This window comes from Trichomonas vaginalis, chromosome II (genome assembly GCF_026262505.1).
Source record: "Trichomonas vaginalis G3 chromosome II, whole genome shotgun sequence".
In the NCBI taxonomy this organism is placed as follows: domain Eukaryota; phylum Parabasalia; order Trichomonadida; family Trichomonadidae; genus Trichomonas; species Trichomonas vaginalis.
In genome coordinates this window covers 17,418,766-17,443,806 of record NC_067204.1, presented here as the reverse complement: position 1 = coordinate 17,443,806, position 25,041 = coordinate 17,418,766, and the positions used below count along the sequence as shown (strand labels likewise).

The 25,041-nt window shown below is 30.1% G+C and overlaps 10 protein-coding genes and 1 pseudogene across 11 annotated transcripts, besides 2 other annotated features; 4 read left to right on the top strand and 7 right to left on the bottom strand.

The window, feature by feature from the left end:
• Nucleotides 1-6,985: part of a mobile genetic element that runs on past the window's edge.
• TVAGG3_0561520 lies at nucleotides 3,144-4,186 on the bottom strand (annotated as a pseudogene). The gene has a single exon. A coding segment is annotated over exon 1 (1,043 nt).
• On the top strand, nucleotides 4,543-5,109 carry TVAGG3_0561510 (uncharacterized protein; the record flags this gene model as incomplete). Its single annotated transcript, XM_051238499.1, has 1 exon — nucleotides 4,543-5,109. A coding segment is annotated over one exon (567 nt), but the record flags the coding sequence as incomplete, so codon positions are not given.
• On the bottom strand, nucleotides 5,114-5,356 carry TVAGG3_0561500 (serine threonine-protein phosphatase family; the record flags this gene model as incomplete). Its single annotated transcript, XM_051238498.1, has 1 exon — nucleotides 5,114-5,356. The coding sequence occupies one exon, from the start codon at nucleotides 5,354-5,356 to the stop codon at nucleotides 5,114-5,116; it is 243 nt and encodes an 80-aa protein (XP_051096322.1).
• On the bottom strand, nucleotides 5,375-5,737 carry TVAGG3_0561490 (uncharacterized protein; the record flags this gene model as incomplete). Its single annotated transcript, XM_001579913.1, has 1 exon — nucleotides 5,375-5,737. One exon carries the CDS (start codon nucleotides 5,735-5,737, stop codon nucleotides 5,375-5,377), a length of 363 nt encoding a protein of 120 aa, XP_001579963.1.
• Nucleotides 6,986-12,583: a mobile genetic element.
• Nucleotides 7,618-9,321, bottom strand: TVAGG3_0561470 (MULE transposase domain-containing protein; the record flags this gene model as incomplete). The annotated part of the gene is made up of 1 exon (XM_051238497.1): nucleotides 7,618-9,321. One exon carries the CDS (start codon nucleotides 9,319-9,321, stop codon nucleotides 7,618-7,620), a length of 1,704 nt encoding a protein of 567 aa, XP_051096321.1.
• Nucleotides 12,584-14,449: 1,866 nt separating the features above from the next.
• Nucleotides 14,450-15,604, bottom strand: TVAGG3_0561450 (uncharacterized protein; the record flags this gene model as incomplete). Its single annotated transcript, XM_001579916.1, has 1 exon — nucleotides 14,457-15,572. One exon carries the CDS (start codon nucleotides 15,570-15,572, stop codon nucleotides 14,457-14,459), a length of 1,116 nt encoding a protein of 371 aa, XP_001579966.1.
• Nucleotides 15,605-15,801: 197 nt separating this feature from the next.
• Nucleotides 15,802-16,530, top strand: TVAGG3_0561440 (protease family; the record flags this gene model as incomplete). The annotated part of the gene is made up of 1 exon (XM_001579917.1): nucleotides 15,802-16,440. The coding sequence occupies one exon, from the start codon at nucleotides 15,802-15,804 to the stop codon at nucleotides 16,438-16,440; it is 639 nt and encodes a 212-aa protein (XP_001579967.1).
• A 341-nt stretch (nucleotides 16,531-16,871) lies between these two features.
• TVAGG3_0561430 (ribosomal protein L39e domain-containing protein) lies at nucleotides 16,872-17,105 on the top strand (the record flags this gene model as incomplete). The annotated part of the gene is made up of 1 exon (XM_001579918.2): nucleotides 16,887-17,042. The coding sequence occupies one exon, from the start codon at nucleotides 16,887-16,889 to the stop codon at nucleotides 17,040-17,042; it is 156 nt and encodes a 51-aa protein (XP_001579968.1).
• Nucleotides 17,106-17,242: 137 nt separating this feature from the next.
• TVAGG3_0561420 (uncharacterized protein) lies at nucleotides 17,243-17,585 on the bottom strand (the record flags this gene model as incomplete). The annotated part of the gene is made up of 1 exon (XM_001579919.1): nucleotides 17,285-17,578. The coding sequence occupies one exon, from the start codon at nucleotides 17,576-17,578 to the stop codon at nucleotides 17,285-17,287; it is 294 nt and encodes a 97-aa protein (XP_001579969.1).
• A 112-nt stretch (nucleotides 17,586-17,697) lies between these two features.
• Nucleotides 17,698-18,710, top strand: TVAGG3_0561410 (bromodomain family; the record flags this gene model as incomplete). The annotated part of the gene is made up of 1 exon (XM_001579920.1): nucleotides 17,706-18,353. One exon carries the CDS (start codon nucleotides 17,706-17,708, stop codon nucleotides 18,351-18,353), a length of 648 nt encoding a protein of 215 aa, XP_001579970.1.
• A 65-nt stretch (nucleotides 18,711-18,775) lies between these two features.
• TVAGG3_0561400 (molybdenum cofactor sulfurtransferase protein) lies at nucleotides 18,776-20,349 on the bottom strand (the record flags this gene model as incomplete). The annotated part of the gene is made up of 1 exon (XM_001579921.1): nucleotides 18,817-20,223. The coding sequence occupies one exon, from the start codon at nucleotides 20,221-20,223 to the stop codon at nucleotides 18,817-18,819; it is 1,407 nt and encodes a 468-aa protein (XP_001579971.1).
• Nucleotides 20,350-25,041: the final 4,692 nt, after the last annotated feature.

Genomic DNA, 25,041 nt, shown 5'->3' with positions numbered 1-25,041 from the left:
ATCTGTGATCGACAGACGATTGACGCCTATTGGAAAGTGATATTCCATATACCAAACTTCTATTTTCTAGAATGCAAAGCCAATAACATTTATGCGCTAGTACAATTTGAAGCATCGCCAATATAGAAACACAAGTGATACCTTCCGAAAGGGCCTATTAAAGGACAAGACCTTCTGTACATAAATATGCGTTTGCACCAAAGCATGTTGATCGTGCTCCATCCTAAAAGTAAGTATCATGTGAGAGAGAGACAAGAGAAGAAAAGAGGAGGTAGGCTAAACGAGAGAAATAGATACAGAAACCCTGAACCATTCCAGGAGGAAACAAAATGAAATTTACATGTTTAAAATTAAAAATTTTTGAAATTTAGATAAGAATTCACGACAGTTCAAGGTGTCTATGCGACAGTGGTTGTCGGTTCATTATCCTCTTTATTAGAGCAACCTCACGTGTACGACTCTAATTATTGAGCATCTTGGTATTTACACACAGATTTAAAAACAATAAAAATACTAATCAAATCGTTTTCCTGTAGTATCTTCCGATAAATAAAATATGTTTGTCCAATAGTGGTGCTGCATCCTGCATTTCTAATTGGTATCATAACAGTGAAAAAATAAATAACAAAATAGTAATACAACATGATCCCATATTATTAAACTGATCTCTTTCGACATGCGTTTTAGCTGAAAATTCCAATAATTCTGTGTCTAGTACTATAAGTTTGTGCGTGAATTAAATAGAACTAGAAACACATAACACACACAAAATAACGCTTACAAAATATGTAAGCCTTGAAAGACATTTCAGATTAATCGACAACACAACTTATTAAGTTGCACTAATCAGAAGCTAAGCTTTACCACTAACGGCAAGATGTCAAATGCTTCAACGAACAATTAACTTAACGCTCAACAATGTTGACTTATTCCTAAACATATGGAATTCCAAGATGTCCCACAAGACACAACCTATCATCAAGATACAATATATCTGCAAGAATGAGACTTTCACGCTATAACAATCAGCTTACTGTTTCTCTTGTTCACTGTGTACCATCTATTATCACTGACGATGAAGAGATCACTATTATCTCCTCATCCTGTATACCTTTTCTCCTTAACTACTTCAGCCCAGTCTTATTAATCCTGATTTCAAGGTCGAGTTTATGTACTCCAATAATACTGAAAATAATATGTTATTTCTCAATCTTGCGAGTTTTCTTTACTCCCTTTCTTCAGAAAGGATTGAGCAATTTTTATTATTCTATAATCCAATTATTAACATCAGACCATGCTCGTTATATAAGATCTTACACCGCTTTGATATCATCTATCTGTAAATGCAATAGAAGTAATCATATTGGTAAATTGTAGCTACAAGACTTGTTTGCACAAAAGATATCTTTCGTGGATAGTTGATAGACGCGGTCAGCGTCAGAATAACGACTTCGTCTTAAGTTCCACCTTTATCTGCATTTCTTATAGGATAAAAAATGACGAATCCAAACAAGGACCCTATGTTTCTAAGGCAAACAAAAAAGCACTCATGATAAAAATCTTTAGTTCAACACCAAATGCTTGGTTTATGGATATCTTGGAAACATTCCGAGGTATAGAGAAGATGGACCACCATACTGGCTAATATTTGTCGGTCAAACACAAGATACTGTGAAGCCATACCATTACAGTCCAAAGCTATTTAGATATCTTAGCAGCTTTGACAATATTCGTTGACAAATACCATCCAACAAACTGACATCTGACTGTGAAAGTTTCTTTCAAATCAGATGATGTAAAAAACTATTGCGTTCAAAAAATGTAAACCAATATTTTCATTGTCGACCAAAACCATTCTGCTCTTGGTGTCATTGCGGTTGTATAAAAATGTTAAGAGACTTAAACCAACCAAGGTGGTGAAGCAAATGAAATGTCATATGACGACAAGTATAGACACTTCTCCATGGCAAAGATGAGACAAGTTTTAAATATTTACAATAGCCGTAAACAAAAAGGTTTGGGAAACCACTCCCCCGAAGAAATGAAAAACAACCCTGACTTAGAGAAAGACTATATATTTAATAATTTAGTCAAAAGAGACAAACAAGAAAAGAATGCCGGGCTTCAAACTTAAGAAGGCGACAAAGTAAAAAATAGAAATACCTAAACGCGACCCATATGAAAATACTATTGACTATGACAACAATGGGAACCTACAGCGTACTCACATTCGTGTTCGTAAAAATAGAAGAAAGTATACAAGAGAATATTATGAAGTTTTTAGGCAAACATGGCAAATGTACACACTGCAAGCAGAAGATAAAACTACTATTGTCAGACCTCGTTTCAAACTTGTCAAAGTTCAAGGTGGTATACTTTCAAAACAGTTCCTAAAAATATAAGACAACTCCTGACGAATATGCTAAAGAAGTTGAAAATGACGACTAAGCAATTCTATACCATGCGTAAACTGTCATGTAAGGTGGATGTAGTCTTTACCCAAGCCTGTTGGATTTGTTGTGAAAGTATGGACATGATTTCTCCTGGTTCAGTTGGTCGAAAAGTCTTTTTTGCTGAATGGTTATAATCTGGAGATAAAAGTCATTGCCAGCATAATATTCTGAGTTGTATAATGGGTGGTCTCTTAATGAGTGGCTATGGTCGCCGAAAAGTTTTGTAGTTCCTGTATGAGTGTGCGGTGGAAGGTTTGCTTCTTTATTTTCTTCGAACCACCTGTTTCCTTTGAAGAGTTTGCACAATACAAAAACCTGTCGACTATTTGTTCCCATGCACCAACACCAAACATTACTTGAGGACCTCTTGCTTCCATAGATGTATAAATAGAACCTACTGGGTTCATTAAATCAAACATATGAGACATTATAGGATTGTCTCTTTTGAACTTAAATATAGTGCAACTATTTCAGGTTTCTTCTGGTTTGTGTAAGATATTTTTTATAATATAATCTTATGTTTTCAGGGTAGGTAAAATCTTGACTATAATATTTATTTCTGTCATCTATATATAGTATACTATTCTCGTTTTTCTATTGCATTATATCTTTTATATCTATAATAATCTAAATATAATGTTTGCTTTTGTTCATCTGCATGTAGTGTTCCTTCGTCATCTACATAGTCATAATAATATGGTGCTGGAGCTGGGTCAGGCAATGTCATATCTGCCATTTCATAAACTCGGAAATATTTCTTTTGTTCGTCTCCATATAAGTTTAAGTAGCAGTTGTTGTCTAATGGAACTTTAACTTGTGTACCATTATTCTTTATATAGCTTACATACATTTCATTGTTATTTTTTCGGAATGAGTTTATACCGTATACCATTTTTTAAGGAATGTACAAACTGCCATCTAAAATATTTATTTTCTTCATTGACAGAAAAGTCACCAACAATAGTTTCAATATTTTTTGTTGTTCCTATCAAACTTTGGTATATTTCATTGACATATGTTTTATCTGCTTTCTTTTCAAGGCTAACGTTTAAGTCTGTTATTTCAGAAGATGTATGTGTATGTCCAACGGCACTTTTACTGTTTAAGGTTTCTTGTAAGTTTGTAATATTTGCAATGGTATGTGTATGTCCAACGGCACTTTTCCTGTTTAAGGTTTCTTGTAAGTCTGTTATTTCAGATATAGAATGTGTATGTCCAACGGCACTTTTACTGTTTAAGGTTTCTTGTAAGTTTGTAATATTTGCAATGGTATGTGTATGTCCAACGTCACTTTTCCTGTTTAAGGTTTCTTGTAGGTTTGTAATATTTGCAATTGTATGTGTATGAGTCTTTTTAGAATATTCGTTTTCAGCTCTCGTCACTTCACTTGACATTTTATTGTCAACATATGTTTTGTCTGCTAGTTCAGGATGAGTATGTTCTTTTGTTGCATAAGCATTGTTAGCTCTTTCTTCTTCTTTTGCTATTGCATCGTCTACATATTCTTTGTCAGCTTTGTTGTCAACATCTGCTTTCAAAAGAAGTTCATTTATAGGTTTCTCGTTTAAAGTTCCTTTTGTTGGATTTATACAGACAGTATGGTTCTTATTGTCTTGAAACAGAAACTCATCTGTCATTGGGTTTAATGTCAGTTTTAAGTTTCCTTCTTTCAATGACTCAGATATCTTAGAATAGTTTGAAAAGTTTGTTGTGTTCTTATTTAGAGCTTGCATAATGAGTTGTCGGTTGTGTTGTATTTCTCTCATAGACGCTGTTTCATTTGACATTTTTATTCTAGATAAAAATATGCTTTCAATAGAAAAAGAAAATTCAAGAGTTGCTACAACTAAACCATTAGATGAACTTTTTACTAATGTCGGTCAAAAGTTTGAGACAGAGACCGTAAAGCATGAAGGCTATCGTTTTGACTACCCATTAAGATGGCTAAGAGACCCATCTGTCACAAAAGCTATTGGCTTTCGTAGAATGAAGTTCATTTCAGAAGCCATACATGGTTTCCCATTTACGGTCGGTTTTGGAAGTTAGATACTATAACAAAGAAAAACGTATGTATGAGAAATTTGAACAGGGAAAACTTTTACAAGTTAGTTTGCTTGTAAACTTAGAAACAACTCTTCAAGCTTTTCAAGAAAAAATAAACGACATCTATATCGAATATGCAAACCAGTATAACATTGACGAGGGAGAGTACCATCTCGATATTATTTATGACAGGAAAAATGCAACTGTTAAAATCAATAAAATAGAAGACCTTGGAGAAAACGTTTATATTTCTACAAAATATAACAACTTGGCATGGTATAGATTTATGAGGATGTTAAATCAGCCTGCAGCATATCCAGTACACCCAGACTTTTATGAAGTCGAAAACCCTAATGGAACATATGAAAATGTTTTCGACCCAGATGCTATTATTGTTCATGCTTCATTTTCTGGTGCGCAAAACTCTTTCTTATGTCTGATGAATGACTTTTACGAAAAACCTACAAAGTTATACGAACCACCAAGTGGAAGTATTTCAGACTTTCAAGTATGGTTTACTACAGATGGAAGAAAAAGAATAATTCCATTATACCATGCGTTTTACTTAGAACTTAGTTTCATATACAACTACTATCGAACGGTAAAAATATAATTTTTTAATACGGTTGAGGTGTTGGATTTGGTTGCCAACTAGACTGTGGTGCAGGTTCAGGCTGTTGTATAACAGGAGCTTGCTCTTCTGGTTCAGGGTCTTTAGGTATAATACCAACAAACTGACCTACTCTTTTACCAATATTTTTGACTCCGTTCCAAATTCCTCTTCCTACGGTTTTTATTCCATTCCATATACCTCTTCCAACTCTTCTGAAGAAGTTTCCAATACTACTGAAGAAACCCATTTTACTATATGTAAAAATCTAATGTCCGCCTAGTCTTTTGCGTTTCCTGTTGAGTTCCATAGCATTCTTTAACTGGAGCTCATACATTCTGTTTCTCCTCTGGTAGAAAACATATTCTGGGTCAACTCCTGTGTTCGCGTCATCTGCATAAAGTTGTTTATATCCCACTTCAGGGTTTGTATAAAACTCTTTCCATCTCATATTTGCATACCATGGTGGCAAACCTAACGCAGCGTCATTTGACATGGCAGTTTGCATTTGTACATCTGTTGGCACTTGACCATAGTTTGCCATTGCAGTTTGTATTCTAACTTCATTTGGAATATTCTCTGGGTTTGGTTGTCCAGGTTGCTGTGCATTCGCTAAGTTCTGTGCGTCCATTTAATATTAGATAAAAATATCTCTTACGAGTACATATACTGAACATTTGCAGGCATTGGTTCATCTTCATATTCTCTGTACTTTTCTGCCACGTCAAAGAAATAAATGACACAATGGAAAAAACCTAAAACAAGTAGTCCGATTTCAAACCACATTTACTTACTAATAAAATTTCTTTGTTATGACACTTTCTCCGGTTTATAGGACCTCTCTCATATTCTATCTTGTCATATCTAAACTCATAGTCATGTATGTCCTCTAACCATCTCATAACGGTTTCCAAACCACTTTTATCGGATGTAAAGTAAAAGCATGGATGGTTATGTAAAACGTCTAAAGTTTCTAAAGAGTCTCTCAAAGTCCAGTCTACTTGGTATTGAAAATCCCATGTGTTATAAAACGGCGGGTCCACTATAAAGAAAACATTTTCCTTGTCTTTATATTTTTCATACAACTCTGTCCAATAACATCTCACAAACTCTATACCCTCAATATATTTTTCTATGTCCTCTTTGAAAACATTTGTATAGTTAAGATATAAAACTTTTGACATAAGTGTTTCAATGTCATGAACTCTTATAGAACCACTATATAATAGTCTAGCAGATATACTATCCCAGTCTATATATTCTGCTTTTTTCAAAACCTCTCTCACAATATTTTTCTTATCTAATGGTATACGTTCCATCTTACCTATAGGTATCTTTTCTTTTAACTCTTTCAATATATTGTTTGTGTCTGGAATATGTTTGAGACGGTTCATATAGTTGTCGAAGTCATTGCATATAATCTTTGAGTCTGGGAATATTGTATGGCACAAATGGGATATATAGAAACTTCCACCGAACAAATCTACAAATGTTAGACCATTCGGTAGTTTCTTAAGTTCTCTCAATATAATATCTTTACATTTACTCTTATTTCCAAAGAACGGTAACGGAGGTTTTGTAAAATTCATTTATATATAATAATAAAAATTTTTTTACCCGAAAAGTGACAGAAAAGTGACAAAACATGAAAACATATATAATTTGTGAAAAGCGACACATTATATAATGTTTTCGACCCAGAAGAAGGCTTCTTCCCAGAAGCAATGGAGGAAGAAGAAGAGTCCTCCGAATTCACACCAGAAGACTAACAATTTTCCGAATAAAAACTTCATTTATACTAAACATCTTCGGGGCTAGAGGGCACGAAGTGCCTGGAAGCCCCACTACCTTTTTTTTTTTTTTTTTTTTTTTTTTTTTTGATTTTTCTATTTTTTTTCATTCTAAAACATCTTTTTTTGGATAATTTTTTTTAATAAATATGTAAGAAAGATTGAAGAAAAAGTAAATTTACTTTAAGAAAATTCGTTTTACATGATGTAAGACCCATAACAACTATAAATATTCAATTATTTAAAATAAAAAAAGAAAAACAGATTAAATGTATTTCACATCAAAATCCATTGACCTAAGGATGTTAAGTTTCTGTTTTTAAAAGTTGATATTTTTTTTAATTTTAAGAAAATTAATAGCATGTTATTAGACAATAGGAGTGTAATGATATTGACTAAACAGAAATGAGAGAATAGAGATATAATTTTGATAAGCAATATTGCGAACAAATTCTGAAGTAAAATCGCGATCAATAATTGAAAATTACGATCATGTACTGAAAAATGACGATCGAATTGAATGAATAGAATTATATCTAAGAAAAAATAAATTGTATTTAGAAGATGAACAAAGAAAGGTGTATGCTAAAAATCATTTAACAATAAATGGAAATAAAACGAAATTGTTAAAAGAAAAAAATGAAAATTGTTAAATAATATATTATTTTTTAGTCATAAGAATAAAAATATAGTAGTTATAAAAGGAATTAGACTTCATATATCAATTCTTTTTCTCTGTAGATGTGGAACGTTTGCTTTTCGATCTCTTTCGATGAACTTGAAAATATAAGTTATTATCGCTGAGAATCCTTTCCGAAATAGGAGCTTTACGTTTAGGAGGATTGTCGGATGAATTTTGTTTTTTATTGTTTGATTTTGTTGTTATGGAAGATTTTTTCTTATTTTTTTCAGAATTTTGCTTGCTATTAACTGAAACTTGTTTTGACGGCCCAACAATAGCATTTGTAGTAGGAAGAATTCCCAATAACGAGCGCATTTTCGATAATTGTTTTTCAATATGATCAAGAAGGTCCAGCTTATGTTCTAGATTACTAGACATTTGATTTGTAGAAGGATGGTTTTGATTTTCTGGTTCTAAATCTGTAGAGTCTGCAATATTTGAATTTTCGGAGCGAATTGGAGCATCTGAACCTTGATTTGTATCGGCTTGCTCAAAATTAGTTTGAATTGGAGTGGATGAATTAAAATCTGGATGATTTAATGTTTCATTAAATAATGCCATAATTTTTTCTCTTTTTTCATTAATAAACTTAGTGATCATTGTATCTTTATCTGTTAGATCGATCGATTTGAGTATATCTGCATCATGAACTGGAATATTTTCGAACAATGAACTCGATTCTATGGAACCATATGGAGAAATCTCGTTCTGAGCCAAAGAAAGATCACTTACGTTGTATTGTTTGATAGAAAAAATTGTTTTCTCAAGTTCTTTTTGAAAGCAGTCAAGAATATAATTTTTGTAGCTATCAGTGATAACGGTTTTTATATGGCGCTCGATCTTCTGGTTATTTTTGATGGCGTTATATTTATCTAATTGGATTTGAGATATCTTCTTAATAGCTTCATAAATGTTTGGATGTTTTAACGAAGAAAATTCTGAATGCATACTCTCGAGGCAATCATTAGTGAATATTGCAGTTGCATTATTATATTGAGATATTAAATTGTAGTGCGGCAACCAAACTTTGTTGAAATAATCAATATAATCTTTGATCGAATCAACTTTATTTTGATTAATTATATGCATTGTAAGTACAAATTCTTCATGAGACATGAATGGAGTAATAGAATATAGCTTAAATAAAGAATTTTGTAAAGTATTGAAATTTTTTGTATAAAGTGCTACAAGTTTCCTGTGTAAAGCTTGTTTGAAATGAAATAGGCATCCAATTATACGGACTTTAGGGAAAATTTGTTGAAGTGCCTCTATCATTCCCTTTTCAAAATCACAATGAATTTGAATTAGCTTTGAAAATTGAATACCCTTGACAGTAAAAATATATTCAAATGCCTTCTTATAAGATTCAAATGTGCGGTTTTTCATGAATATAAATAAAAGTGGTAGATATTGATTTGTTGAAGGTTCACAAATCATAATTGTTAGCATCTGTCCTTTTTGAAAATGTTTTGGTGTAATTTTAAAAGTTCCATCGCAAAATAAATCTGTGGCTTCTTTTGCAAATTGAATTGCCTTCTCAAAACCAAAAAACATCGTCTCACAATTTGCTTGAAAATCATGGCCAATGAAAAACTGCTCGCCATTTATTAAACAAAAATTAGCAATTTCATCGTCTGTAATTTTTTCTCCAACAGAAAATTTTCTGGACTTATTATAAACTTCCCTGACCAATGAATCTTTAATTAATGGGTTTTCATCAGTACCAACAGCAAGTTCTGTCATAAATTTTTTAATCTGCTGAAAAGTGCCGTTGTCTTCAGAAAATTTTGCCATTGCCTTATTGTATATTTCTGTCAGAGTCATTGATTTATGAAGATCATTTTTTTCATTTTGTAACTTTTTAAATTGTCTGCATTCGGGTATATGTTCCTTTTGTAAATCTTCGGAAACTGAACTGTTCTCAATTTTAACTAAATAACGTGCTTGACAAGAATGATCGATGCAACGGTAGTAACGTTCAATATTATTTGAATTAATAATATTTGTATGATCATGCGAATAAAGCATATCTTTGCGAACAATTGTATCAGGATATTTTCCAGTAACTGCGGGAATATTTTTAACTGCAATATAACTAAAATATCTTCTGACAGCTTTAGATTCATTTTCGGCGTATTTAATATTAAAATATTGAAGAACTTGTTTGATTATATTCGTTTTTTCATCTCTCGATGTTGATTTTTGGTATTTATCAGATTGTTCCCTGATAAATATTTTATTTTCGTCTGTAAAGTTTGCTCTTTTTTGATTAAATATAGATGATTTTCCCATTAAAAAATGAAATGATGCAAAATTTACGAAAACCGTTCGAAAATTGAATCAAAAATGAAAAGTAATACTTAAATGAGGAATTCTTTGAGATATTGGTCTTAGATTGAATGTAGCGTCATTCTTATATAGAATATATATTCATATCATCGGAAATATGATAAAAAGCATATAATAAATGTCAAAAAAGTGAACAAATAAGCAAAGATATTTTTTAAAAAACAATGAAAAGTAATACTTAAATGAGGAATTCTTTGAGATATTGGTCTTAGATTGAATGTAGCGTCATTCTTATATAGAATATATATTCATATCATCGGAAATATGATAAAAAGCATATAATAAATGTCAAAAAAGTGAACAAATAAGCAAAGATATTTTTTAAAAAAAATGAAAAGTAATACTTAAATGAGGAATTCTTTGAGATATTGGTCTTAGATTGAATGTAGCGTCATTCTTATATAGAATATATATTCATATCATCGGAAATATGATAAAAAGCATATAATAAATGTCAAAAAAGTGAACAAATAAGCAAAGATATTTTTTAAAAAACAATGAAAAGTAATACTTAAATGAGGAATTCTTTGAGATATTGGTCTTAGATTGAATGTAGCGTCATTCTTATATAGAATATATATTCATATCATCGGAAATATGATAAAAAGCATATAATAAATGTCAAAAAAGTGAACAAATAAGCAAAGATATTTTTTAAAAAACAATGAAAAGTAATACTTAAATGAGTAATTCTTTGAGATATTGGTCTTAGATTGAATGTAGCGTCACAAATTTCACAAATATAATTTACTATACAATTTTATTCATTTTTTTAAAATGGCTGACGACAGTCTGTATCAACTAACTCAACTAGTCAAGCATAATGATTATTCTTCGGATTCATTAAATCAACTTTATCAATGCATAAGTACAATGACAGAAAGATCAATTGGATGCTTGAATTGGGATAAATTTTTCAAAAAAATCACAGTGACTGATGAAGTTCTTTTACATTTTTTAGCATCCGTTTTAAACATTGAAAAGATATCAGAATGTTTCAAGGATTCTATTTTTTATCACAATATTAATCTTGAAAAATTCAGTAATTTAACTGAAACAGAACAACAAACAATTTTAAATTCCTACAAAGCGGATAAATTTACATATTACATAATGTGCTCACAAATTGTAAAATCAAACTGGAACAATTTATCCCAAACTTTAGTTAATATTGCAAATCAATATTTGCCATTTTTAGATGAAGAAAAGCAAATATATATATTTACTGAAATAACTGGCAATTATCAAAATTTTGAAATTTCAGTTGCAAACTTGTTACTTTTTTATGAAAACAATGAAGAAAAATTAAGCAACTGTTTTAATTTAACATTGTTCCAGCAAATTTATTCCAAAAATGGAATCGAGCAAATGATATTTTTTGCTGCAAATACAATTTGTTGCAATAACACTTCTATCAATTTTTACAATCTCCTTGAAATTGAAGAAATGAATCCATTTGATTTTTTTTATTTCTCAATTCAATATAAAGAGATATTAAATTGCTGATTTTCCAAAAGTTACAGAAGTAATCACAGGTTTAATCTCAGCTTCAAATATTAATGCTATTATGCGAATTTGCCAAAAAAATTTGGATAAATTACATTTATAAATGTAATTATTGCCATATTACCTCAATATGGAATTTTATCACAAATGCAGCAATAATTCTTCCTGATGAAGATTTATTAATCAAATTATTAAAATTCATAGAAAAAACAGAAAAAGCAACAGATGAATTATTCGAACCGGAGAATGATTTGGGTTTCTATGAATATTTAAATTCGATTTTCTCAGATATTACATCTGCGAGAAATAAGCAATTTCTCTTGGAATTTCTAAATACCCATGAAGATGACTTCACTTATGATCAAACATTGTGAGGTCATTTTTGATCAACAAATTAATTGAAATTCCGATCAAAAAAAATTCACAAATTGGATCAAAAAAATCGAATCTCAAGTTAAAAATAAAAAATTTCTACATTTTTATCAAATTTAGATTTTTTTTTTTCAAATCATGCGAATTGATTGAATAATTGCATATTTTATCCCATGCATCTAGAAGTATGTGTAATATTTTTGCTTTCATCAAGAAATTGTCGAATTTGATCTTAATTTTTTTGAAAAATATACTTTTAGAAAAAGAAATAGTGATTGAATAGCTGCCCATGCTGTAAAAGGGTTATTTTTACAAGTAAAAAAATTGTTATTTTTCGAGCAAGTCGAGGCTTTTTTACCATCTTATTTTTGAAAAATTTACGAAAAATTATATCTGAAAAAACGCTTCATTTTGATATCTTACAATGATAAAATACCAATGTTGCTGGGATATAATAGCTACACCTGGACATCTACTACATTAATGCGTATGACAGGTAAAGTTGATTTCAAAAGTATAGCCTGGAAAGATTACAATAAATCAACGATAATTCAAAAAAATTTCTTATAAGTTAACATAATAAAAATTTAATTTTTATATTGCTTGTATTATACTTAAGTATATAATATATTTAAATCTTAGAATGAAAATTCGGGACGCCCTAGCTATTCAATTTTCCCTTAGGACGCCCATAAACCTCTCAAAAATGTGATGTAAATATCACAATCTTGAGAAATTTACACTAGGACGCCTTAGGACGCCAACTCCCTTTTTTACCAAATTTTTTTAAAAAAAATTGTGTATTTTAGTGGGTATTATTCTGGATAATGCCAATTTTTACAAGATTTAATATTAACCATATCAATAGCCGACTCAATGTAAAAATTTAGATATTATTTTTTCATTAATCAAACTTTGATAAATTTTAGTATAATGAACGATTTTGTTTCGTGTATGATACAGAAATGAAAAGCTTAATTAATATCATTTTGCATTTTTTAAAGGATGTTAGAGTACATCTACATTAAAAAATCAGATTTGAACTGCGATACTGCATCAAATTGATGCATATCTGATAAGGATCTCAAAAGAGTAAAGTTAATTTTTTTGTGTTTTTTTAAGTTTTGGGCCTTAGTAAAACACCATCTCGAGCAATATTTTTGGGACGACGATAGGCCTTATTTGGCCTTACAGTGGACCCTTATAAGACTTAAATCATCTGGGATTAAATCCCTAATTTCTACAAGCATCTTTGAAAACTCTTTTAGTAGTGATAAAGGTGGATCTATTTTCATCATGGAAGGCCAAAGTTCCATTCGTAAAGTTTGCAGTTTTGGATCTCAAGGAACTGAATGAAAATTTTGCTTTATTTCTCGTGAAGAAATGTCAAATCCAGAAATACATGGAAAAGTCAATGAACTTCATTATTCATCGATTACATATAGTAATCGAGAAGTTCAAAATGAATATAGTACAGTCTCTTTGTCATATGGAAATATTTCATTTTTACAAAATAACATATCAAGAAACGTCTGCCAATACAATACAGCTTTTATGATAGGAATGGGAAATGGATATTCATCTTCTATAACATATTCTATTATATCTGAAAATTATGGTGACTCCCATATTTGTTTAACACGGTTCAAATCAGCAAATTACAAAAGCATTGTTTTCATAAATAATACTGTTTCTGAAGCTGATGTTTTAACGGGAATGATATATTGCCAAGAGTCTAACACTACTTTAGAAAAATGTTTCATTGCTAATAACAAACAAAATGGACAATATTTGTTCGGAATTTATGGTTCAAATAATTCGATTACAGTGTCTAGTTCATATATCGATACTTCAGAATTATTATATCAATCCAAAAAGCAAGTGACTATTATATCAAACAGAAGAATTTCACTTGAGCTTTATCTTCATTCAACAGAACTCTGTCCAAACGATTTTAAATTTGCTTATTTCGGCCATGAAAATAAAATCACAGATTCCTTTCATATTAAATTTGCTATCCATAGAAGAAGGTAATGATAATTTATATTATATTTCAACAAAACAATACCTTTACAGTCAAGTGTAAATGTGTGATATCTCCATTCGACTGAACATTCTAAAATTGTAAAAACTTAATGTTATTTTCACATCATGATAAATTCAATATGAAGATCGATATATTCGCTTGGGAGATTTCTTCTTTCATTTTTAATTGATCATGTTAATGATATAATAACAAATGCTTTATTTGATATTCCTTCAAGAATATTTCCTTTCCGATAGTTCAGATATCTATTCAAAAAACGAACATTGAGAAATAGCTCATAATACTGCATCATTTGTAGTCATATTTTTCAATGTGTTTCATTTATGACCATGTGATATCAAAATATCTTGTAATCATCAATCAATTAAAAAATAAACGAAAAAATAGAGTAAATTCGTACTTGTTTGGCACCTTGAAATGAAATGCATTAGGTTACAATATGAAATAAGAGATAATCTAATGTGTTTCTGTTACATTTAAAATTAAATGTGAAGAATGCGTTTCTATCCGAGGAGCCAAATTTACTATTTAAAACAATCTATGCAAATTATAAGATTAAACACAAGATTTATGAATAAAACACAAGTATTAAAATGATACATTATTACATCTTTTTTGAATCAGACTTAGGCTTCGAAAGGCGGGAAAGTTCAGCTTTGAGTTGATCATTTTCTGATTGCAATTCTCCAATTTCTTTGTCAACAAGATCGATTTCTTCTTGTAGTTGTTTAAGTTCTCTAGAAATCGATTGAACTTGTGTGGCGGATGTTCTTGATACTTCAATTGACTGATCGCCACGTGCTTTTGCCGAATTAATTGAAACTTTAAGTCGTTCAATATCTTGTTGGGTCGCATCAATTTGTTTTTGATGTTGTTTTTCCATTTGGGCAAGAACTTTTTCGAGGGATTGGATTTTTGTCTCTGCTACGATAGCTTCTTGATCGACTCTAGCCTTTTCATTCTTTAACTGTTCTGAAAATGCAGCAATGTGATTTTGATATTTTTCATTTCGATCGGCTATCTCTTTTTCGTAGCGAGCAATTTCAGATTGATGCTCCTGCTGACGAAGTTCAACTGTCGCTAAGCATTCATCAATTTTAAGACGTACATCTCTTAATTCTTGTCGAGATAGTGCTTGTAATTCTGAAAGTTGGTTTTCAAGACTCTGGATCTTCTGTTCATTCTCTGCAGATATGGCTCTTGACTCTTGATAGAACTTATTACGAGCTTGAGTTTGAGTATACAAAACCTCGCTTTGTTGGGCTTTTAACATTTCTAATTGTGACTTTAGTTCGTCTATTTTAGCTTGCTTATCCATTTTGAGCGTTTCAATATGTTGCGCATTCCATTCTTCTGCGGCTTTAAGTTTTCGTGTGAATTCTATCTGTAATGATTTGAGTTCTTCATCCTGCTCTGATTTAATTTTTTCAATTTCAGCAGCATGTCTCTGTTTAGCTTCTGCAAATTCTGGGAGATCTTCTTCTTCCTCCATCATTTCATCGGAGCTTTCTGATTCTGATTCTTGCATTTCAACCATTTTAGATTGCAATTCGGCTTTAAGTTGAGCGCATTTCTTTTCTGCTTCATCAATTTGGTCATTTAATTCTTGAATAGCTTGACGTTTTTCTGCAAGAGCTGCAGCAGCTTCTTGGTGGAGCTTCTCAAGTCTTGATTGAGTTTGTTCCTTGTTTTTAGAACCTTGAGAATCTCTTGGACGCATGATTTACTAATTAAACGTACAGTCTATGTAGAGATTTATTCTGATCAAAATTAATGAATTTAATATCTCTAGCGAAAATAATTGGATTTGCCCCACTAATTGCCAGATTTATGATGAATAAATTTCCAATCCAAGAAATTTCCAAGTTTTGAAATTAAAACAATAAAGTTTTGGACACAATTACGAACCAATACCGATTTTAATAAATTATTATACAAAAGTGACATTTATGTCTAATTCAAAATATATTTACTCATTCGAAAACCTTCTTATCACTCAAACAGATGCAGACCTGATTAAAAACTGCCAATGGATTAATGACACTCTAATTCATTTAGCAGGAAGGAAAATTGAACTTGAAAATCTAAAAGAGACAGAAGATGGCAAGAAAAATATAATGTTTTATCCACCAAATACACTACAACTTCTTAGAATGCTTGAAAAACCATTCATTGATGATATTATAAATAATTTTAAAGTTTTTACTGCCAAGTATGTATTTCTTCCATTAAACAATGGAGGGCTTGGCGCAGATCATGGATCCCATTGGAGTTTAATAATTTGGGATACCGAATACTCTCCTAATCAAGAAAATAAGTTTTATCATTACGATTCAATTGGTGGCTCAACAACCAAACTAGCAAAATCTGTGTGTAAGCAATTGGCTGATGACTATGGTGTCAAATATTATAAATTTTTTGCTCCGAAATCTCCTCAGCAGGATAATACTTATGATTGTGGGTTGTTTACTGTAGCTGTTACTGACTATGTTGCTAAGACTATGGATTTAGAACATATTATTCCAAATGTTTCTCAAGAAACTGTTACAAACTTGCGTAATAGCTTCATTACGAGATTTATGAAATAATATTCCCTTAAGTGATCATCCTTCTGTAATAATAAAAACATGTTTGTAATGATTTTTTAAATATGAATTAATGCAGATGTTTTATCTGTTGTTCATACTAAAAAATGCTAATTGAATCATTATTATATTAATACTAATATGATGTGAGAGTTGACTTAAATATCAAAGAAGAAGAGATATCTATGAACAGAAAATCAAAGGAATCAACTAAGTTTAGATATAATTATTCCACTATATCAACACCGTTGAACCATAGCTTCTTTTAATACATTTCAAATTTGAAGAAATTTGTGATCTAAGGAAAATTTATAATAATTTGAAATATTTATACTCTATGACGCCCAAATTTCATATATATTTGAATAAAGGCAGGTTATTTCTAAATCAGCCGAAACAAAAAAATAATCGTCGGACGGTTTTGGCCTCTCCTTTTTGATTCGGCGCTAATGGCTGCTCATAAGACCCTTAGAACAAAGCGCATTCTTTGCAAGGCTATGAAGGTTAACCGCCCAATGCCACAATTCATCCGCCAGATGACTGGTGTTCGCCATATCCGCAACCCACTTACACGCCACTGGCGCAGAAGGAAGATGAACATTTAAACAACATAAGTCATGTTGGTTGAAATAAAATCTTCATTACGAATTAATTAAATTCTTTTTTAAAAAATCGAAATATTTTTTATATTACTTTTCAGACCAAGCAACTACTTGTAAAATACCCTCTGAGATGATGCAGATTTGGCTATCAATTTTTAATTCAGTTCAATGAAAGTATGAAAAAAAATCATATAGATGAAGTTAAGCATATAAAGTAATTTTATATAACAAGATGGATCTTTATATTACTTATTTTGGGATTCAATTGCACTTTGAAGTTGTCTGAAAGCAGAAATAACAATAATATTAAGTGGAATAGAATTGTTCATTGGTTTCTTCACGTTATATTGCTGACAAATACGGGCAACATCATCTGGTTTAAATATTTCTTCAATTTTTTGGTTGAATTGCATATAATGGTCGTAAGGTGTATCAATATCTTCATTTAATGCTTCATGTCTGCATTCAATTGAAGCTACTCTATTTATGAGATCTGTTGAAACATCGCATTTAGTCTGTTTTGGAATGTCTTTACTCATATTTTTTTCAACTAAAAATGTCACTTTTATGAAATTGAAATTTCTAATTTTCATTGCGATTTATTATATATGTTTGTGTATATTTTTCCAAGCATCTTTGCAAAAAAGGTGACAACTAAAAAAAGTCATGAGTTCGAGTAAATCAAGGTGGGTTGATAAATGCTATAATTTAATTGAGGTATGCAGAAAGTGCCCTTTGACAGAATCATTCAACCTACCAGTCGAATTTCAAGATCCAAAATTCGACGAAGATTACAGATCTATTGTTAAAACGCCGATGTGCATTCAAACAGTAAAGGATAATCTTAGCAGAGGAAAGTATCAGTCCCCCAAAGAGTTTTTGGCCGACTTTTCTTTAATTTATGACAACTGTATTTCATATTATTCTCAAAGAAACGGACCATTGCTTGTTGGAATTGCAAAACACCTCAAAAAAGAACTTGAAAAAGAATACAAAAATCGTTTTGAAAGACAATCAAACGTAGCCTATTATTACGCTCAATATTTAATGATTTTACGCGAAAAACTCACTAGTGAACAAAATACAGAAGAATTAACAGATTTTACAAAAGTTGGAAAAGCTTTTGAAGAGCCTGGTCTCTTATTATTAGCAGATAAACTTAATGAAATTATTACTCCAGAAAACTCAGCAGAAGTAGCTAATATAATGAAAGTAGAGAAACCTTCTTCTAACCAATCAGTAGAATTATCGGATTTAACTCCAGAACAAATTACAGAACTCTGGAAATTTGTTTTTAAGAATCAAAATAAATAGAATTATAAATGTTTTTAATAGTTAATCAATCCTATAACTTTTTAATTAGCTCATCTGAAAAGATAATTGATTCATTGAAATATTTTATCATCCTATAATTACTAGCATAAAATTTATACATATCATCACGTATTTGAGGTAAATTTGCAATTTTGCATATCAATACAATCAAATTTTTGTTAATTGAAAAATTCTCCAATTCATGAGCAGTATATTGATGAGATTTTAATGAGAAAAGCATATTCTCGTGAATGAGATCTATTGTCCCACATTTAACTAAAAAATATTCAATAAATCGTATGAAAATTCAAAAATTAATGAATTTTTCTGGGAAATTTGGGCCAATAAATCTCATAATGATTTATGCTAATGAATTATAAAAGAACATAAGGTTAATTATTCAAAAAAAAACATGATAAGGAAAAGAATTGAATTATTTTATTTAACAAACAAGTATATCTCCTTATTTATTTATGTAATCCTTGATGAAATTAATCAAGGTGTCAACATCTTGCATTGTAGAAGCCCATCCGAGGGAAGCTCTGATTGCTCCGAAATCTTCTTTCTTCAAATCATCAGAAGTCTTATTCAGATATTTCATGCATGTTCCTGGTGTGTTCATGCATCCACCTGACAATGTTATATTCGCGTTTAATGCAGATTCAACGATATCCCTGTAATACAATGGTCTTTTTTCATCATCCAAAACATTAAAAGTGAGAATTGAATCTGATTTTTCATTTTCATAAAGAGAAACAGCGTTTGAACCTGATTTCCTTTTGATAGCCGTCAGGCCATTCTTCAGTCTGGATCTGAGGTCCCTGATATTCGATACTTTGCCTCCAATGTTTGTTTCTTTCAACAAATTGAAGCCATTTTTAAGTGCTGCAATAGAAAGGAATGGTAATGAGCCATCTTCAAGTTTAAAGGAAGGATTGACACGGAGTTTCTCATAATCTTCATTGGGAAGTGCGAAAACAAGGGTTCCGCCTCCGAAATATGGTTTCTTGAGTGTTTTGACAAAATCATCTTTAATAATTGCAGCTCCCATGGAAGGATAACCGAAAAGACGGTCAAAACTGATTGCTAGTGCTGAAAATGGTAATTCTTTGAGGTCAATGTTGTTGAGAGGAAGATATAAAGATGCATCGGCTAATGTATACGTATTATTGTATTTATTTGCAGCTTTTATGATTTCCTGCATCTTGTGTGTAGAAAGTGTTGAGCCATCGAACTCATCAACAAGAGGAAATGCGATTAAATTTCTTGTATTATTTTCAAATTCGAATTTCGGCTCAGATTTAATATCAAATGATGCTGTTTTGGCTCCATTTTGTGTTGCAAAGCCTCGAAGTCCTAATATATTGTTGCTGCTTGTATTACTGTAAAGAAATGTTGAATTCATAGTGAAATTGAATGTTTCTGCAATAAGCTTCAATGCTTGAGCATGGCTATATGTAAATACAACAATGTATTTCGCTGTTTCTGTAATTCCAAGGTACTCTAAAATGTAAGAACGCATTTCTGCAACGGTATCTGAGGACAATCTAGCAGATGGAGACTCAGAATGTGTGTTTCCGTATAATTTCTCGTGTAATTCATTAACAAATGATCTGAGTTGAGAATCTGGATAAAAATTTGTTTTTGCATAGTCTAAATATGCATTATTCTCTGTACGGGAAATACTAGAAAATCTGTAATGATCAACTAATTCTGAATATGATGAAGCTTTGAAAGATTCTTGTTTAAATTTCGGAAGAACTTGAATTTGGTTTGAGTTCTTATTCAGTACAATTGATAAGAGAAGAATAACATTGCCAACTGACAAAAATATCAAGGAAAACTTAAGTAATGAATGAGTTCTTTTCATTATTAACACTTCTGACATATTATACGGCAAAATTAATAAATTTATTCTAAAACAACTTAAATTAACACTCCAATAGCTTATCATTATGCAAAAAAGCTATTTTATATTATTTTTTTTACAGAAACTATCTTTATTTATCTCTAGTAGCATTTGACTCTTTAAACAAATAGGCATGAACAATATCTATGATTTTGTTCTCTTTTGTCATTATAAACAAAATAGCTACTTTTTTTGACAGCACTCTTCTGAAAGAATGAAGAAGTTAAATGAAATACCATTACTTTGATCAATTCTTACGTATTGGCATGGATTATATATAATTTATGTGACATCATTATAATTTTGGTTTATAAGATCCAATGGTTGAGCGAGTCTATTATTGTATCTACATAATACTTATAAGTTTAATACAAGATCTATAATACATATATATTTATATGTGTAAAGCATGCGAAATAAGTTATAAGTAACTTTATTAAATCTAGAAATGTACATGTATTTTTGAGATAATGTGAAACACATCACTTTTTTGAGATATAAAAAAATTATTGAACAAATTTGATTTTATTTGTATCATTGATCTAAGTTTTCATATGAATTATAGGAGGGGCAAGTGCTCTTGTTGTCTCATCCACATTCAAAAATGGATATAGTATTATGAAAAAGAAATATTTTCTATATATGCTTAGGCAATCATTGTTCAAAAGTAGTTTTGTTTTATGAAAACGGATTTGGAGGAATTCCATATATCTTAATGTATTTATTCGATTTAAAGAAATCATCTTTTTAAGACAAGTGTTGTAATACATATAGATTTTCCAAAACATTGACAATGAGGAACTGTGCATTTTATTTTATCTCTTTTCTCGATATGAATAAAAATCTTGCCCATTGGACACAGTTCTGTTGAGAAACAATGTGGTTCAATTAAGAAAAAATCACTTTCATTTATTATTATTACATTATGACTTGGATTATATAATAGTTCTGTAGTATCAATATATGAATTAGATACTGTAAACATACCTGAACTACCCATTCCAAACAAATATTGACCATTTTGTTTGTTATTTGCAATGAAACAATTTTCTAAAATAACATCACAACTAAGACCATAAGAATCGGAATAATCACATTGAATCATTCCAAACAATTTATCGGGATTATAAATACTGTTATTTATAAAAACAACGCTGTTGTATTCTATTATTGATGTTATCTTGTACGTTGTAAAGCAAATAATGGAATCTGCATAATCATTATCAATAATTGAATATTTTATTGAAATAGATCCTTCTCCATATCCTATTACAAAAGCTGTCTGAAGCTCGCAATAGTTTTTGGTAATGTTATTTTGTAAAAATGAATTCTTCCCATGCATTAAATAGGATGTAAATGATCCACTTCGATCCCCCGGTTACTGAACGCTATTGATGAATCAAGAACTTCATTGATATTTGTAGGATCATCTGATACTTGAATACTACAAAACAAACCGTAATTCGCTCTAGATCCAAAGCTGCAAACCTTTCGAATAGAGCTTTGACCCTGATTGATGCAAATAGATCCACCAACATCATTTCGAGATGAATTTTCGAAAGTGTTTGAAGAAATAAGTGACTTAAGATCCGGAGATTCAAGAATAATAACTCCTTCATCACCAAGATTGGAAAAATATACATCATGGACATAAAAGTCTCCTGAATATCCATTGTATGTCCGAATTTGATTGTAAACTGTGTTTGTGGATTCAGATTTGTAGACTTCTTCCCATTCATCGGTGGATGAATGAAAAATCGTTGATAATTATGTGTTTTCTTAAAAAAATACATATGATATGAATATTAAGCATTAATAAAGATTTCTATGAATAATATCGTTAACCTAAAGTAAATGACTATTTCATTAACTATATATACCTCTACCTCTAACTTAAATATTATTGATATTTTAAAGATGATTTAGACAATATATATCTAATATACATTCATATATAGGCCTTGTGAATATTTTAGATAAAATATAAAATTCAATCAAAAATTCTTAGTTTTTGAGGATATAATCCATAACATAAGTTAGTTAGGACTTACTAAATATAAATTTGTATTTATTGGTCTGTGTCATATTACTAGAGTAATATTATAATCTCGGATTCATCCTATTCAATTTTGAATGCTTTACAATAAAGCTTTCAAATATTGAATTGACATGAATTTTTTATTTGCGTTTTTATTAACTAAAACACTATTTCAAATCTAATCAAAAATTTTTGTTTGCAAAATTTAAGAGTTATTAGGGATATCGATATTTGCAAAATCTGGATGCTATCATTCTTATTTTGTGCATAATATACTTAATTATATTCTGTTCTCTCTAAAATGAAAGACTTGTTGTGTTTTTTACTTCTTTTTGATGTAAATATATGTTTTAATTTATAACTGGCATATTATTTGTGGTTTGTCATGGTTATACAAAATATTTATTAGGTTTATAAGAGCCTGATCTGTTTTGAGTTCTTCTTCACAGCACTAATATATTTGAATTTAGGGAAGAAGTTCCTGTTGTCACGTTTTAGGAATTTAATTGTTACATTGAAAAGTCTTTCTTATTGTTTCTATTCCATTTGTTGTGTCATAAATGGATGCACAACATACAAAAATATAGAAATTTTAATTGTGCTAGAATTTATTCCTAGAACATATAATTTCTTTGAGAAAATGTTATTTGAAAGCAAAATGGCCTTCATTAATTGTCCAAATTATTAATTTTAATGTACTCTATAAGATATCATTATATCTTTATTATTTATAACGAAAGCATTTTGAATTTGAGAAACTGAAGTGTGAATTTATCGCACAATTTAAAAAATATTCAAGAGTTTGTCATCGTTATTTACTCCTGCTACAAAATAAAATAAAATGATTAGAATTTATTTTTATTCAAAAGTTATTCAAGATATAAAGCAATAAAAACGGAATAAAATAGCGAATTGAATGGACGACAATAGCATACTGAACAATAATTTTTTGTTGGAAGCCAATCAAAAATGCAAGGACTTTCGTATTGAATCCAAAGTTCAACGCATTTCGTAGAAGTTTTGTCTGTGCAGTGTGCTCCTGGGATAGAATTGTCTGTGGGCTAATAAGAAAAAACTCCGATTGGGTAATGCCACCAACTTGAAAAATTGTTACCATCAATGAGTGCCCCTGTATCATTAGCGATTGTTAATCCTGTGAATTCACCGTTTTCTGTATTATCTAAATTACAAATTGTTAAGTTTGGTTTAAAAATAGGTTCGATAGCGATTTTGGATGTGAGTGAATTGTTTTTCTGGCTAAAAAAGAAATAATCATGAGGAAAATCATCAGGTTGGTAATATAAAAAATTAAATGTGTTGTTTATATAGAAATTCTCATTGAGTGATCCTAGGACACTGAAAAGATCGGTTTCATTGATAAATGAGACTTGTTTTTGTAGCAATGATCTGTCCTTACTGAACAAAGCTCCATTTGTGACGTTTTGATGGAATATTCGAACCCAATATGTATCTTCATATGTTGCAATTTGATATCCCTTATAACTCTTTAAATAATGCAAGGAATTATCGAATTGAAATAAGTTCTTTTATGTAAATTAAATATTTTTCAATCAATATGTTCTAGAAAATTATATTGTATTATATCATCTTAAAAACGAATAATACTCAAAATTTAAGAAAAAAATCAAAATTCAAAGTAAGATTAAGTTCATTCTCTTAATATAAGCATATAAATGAACGATATAGACTAAAATATAAAAATTATACATATATAATTTACTCTATTACAAACAATTTTAAGTTTTCGATTAAGACAGCATATGAAAATTGTTGCGTTTTCATTGATTGGCATGAATAAAGAATGGTATTGTAAAATGATATAAATACACGTGACTTGAGAAGTTGGTCAATTTGGTTGCCAAAAACTTCTGAACAGCATTCAATAAAATGAATAAATGTAAGAATTAAATTATCATCATATAGTTCGCCTTTAATAAACTTGTCCCGAACAAGTTTAAGCATGATTTTACGAAGCCATAAATACTGCTCGCGGCTGTGGATAAATGTTCGACATCGAATTATATTTGATAGAGAACGAAGAATACAATCAAATGTTTCAATATACAACTTTTTCTCTTCAAAACTAATTTCTTCAATTTCAGTGTCAATGGTTTCTGTGATAATACGATAATAGTTATTAAGATATTCAAATGAATCTTCTAAGTTAGAAATGCCACAGATAAAATTACTAATTCCAGTAATAAATTGTGATCGCATTTCTGTTGTGATTTCAAGAGTACAATCTTTGAAAAGATTAATAATCTCTGGTGAGACAACTAAATAATTAGTATAAAATTCTTCTTTGAAATATTCGATAATATATCCAATCGTTTCAACAGAAACACTTATCAATCGTTGGTTCCCCATAGAAATAGCATCTTTACAAACTTCGAAAATATAAAATATATGTTCGTGCATGCCTTGGCCTAAATAATTAAGTAATAAACTAAAGATAATTAAGAAATTCTCAACAAGATTGATATCATGTGATGATGTAAACCGGTTTGTGAGAGAAATGAATTCATTGAGTCGGATACTTAAATCAACATCACTGTCACAAAATATTGAAAAGTAATGACAAACAAATCGAGCAGATGATGAAACTTTGTCGATGCTGTTTTCAACATCTGAATCAATGTTTCGCATATATTCAATGTATTTGTCAAAGAGTTCTTGAAGATAATTATTATCTTTGCAAAATGGAATTAAAAAGATAAAAA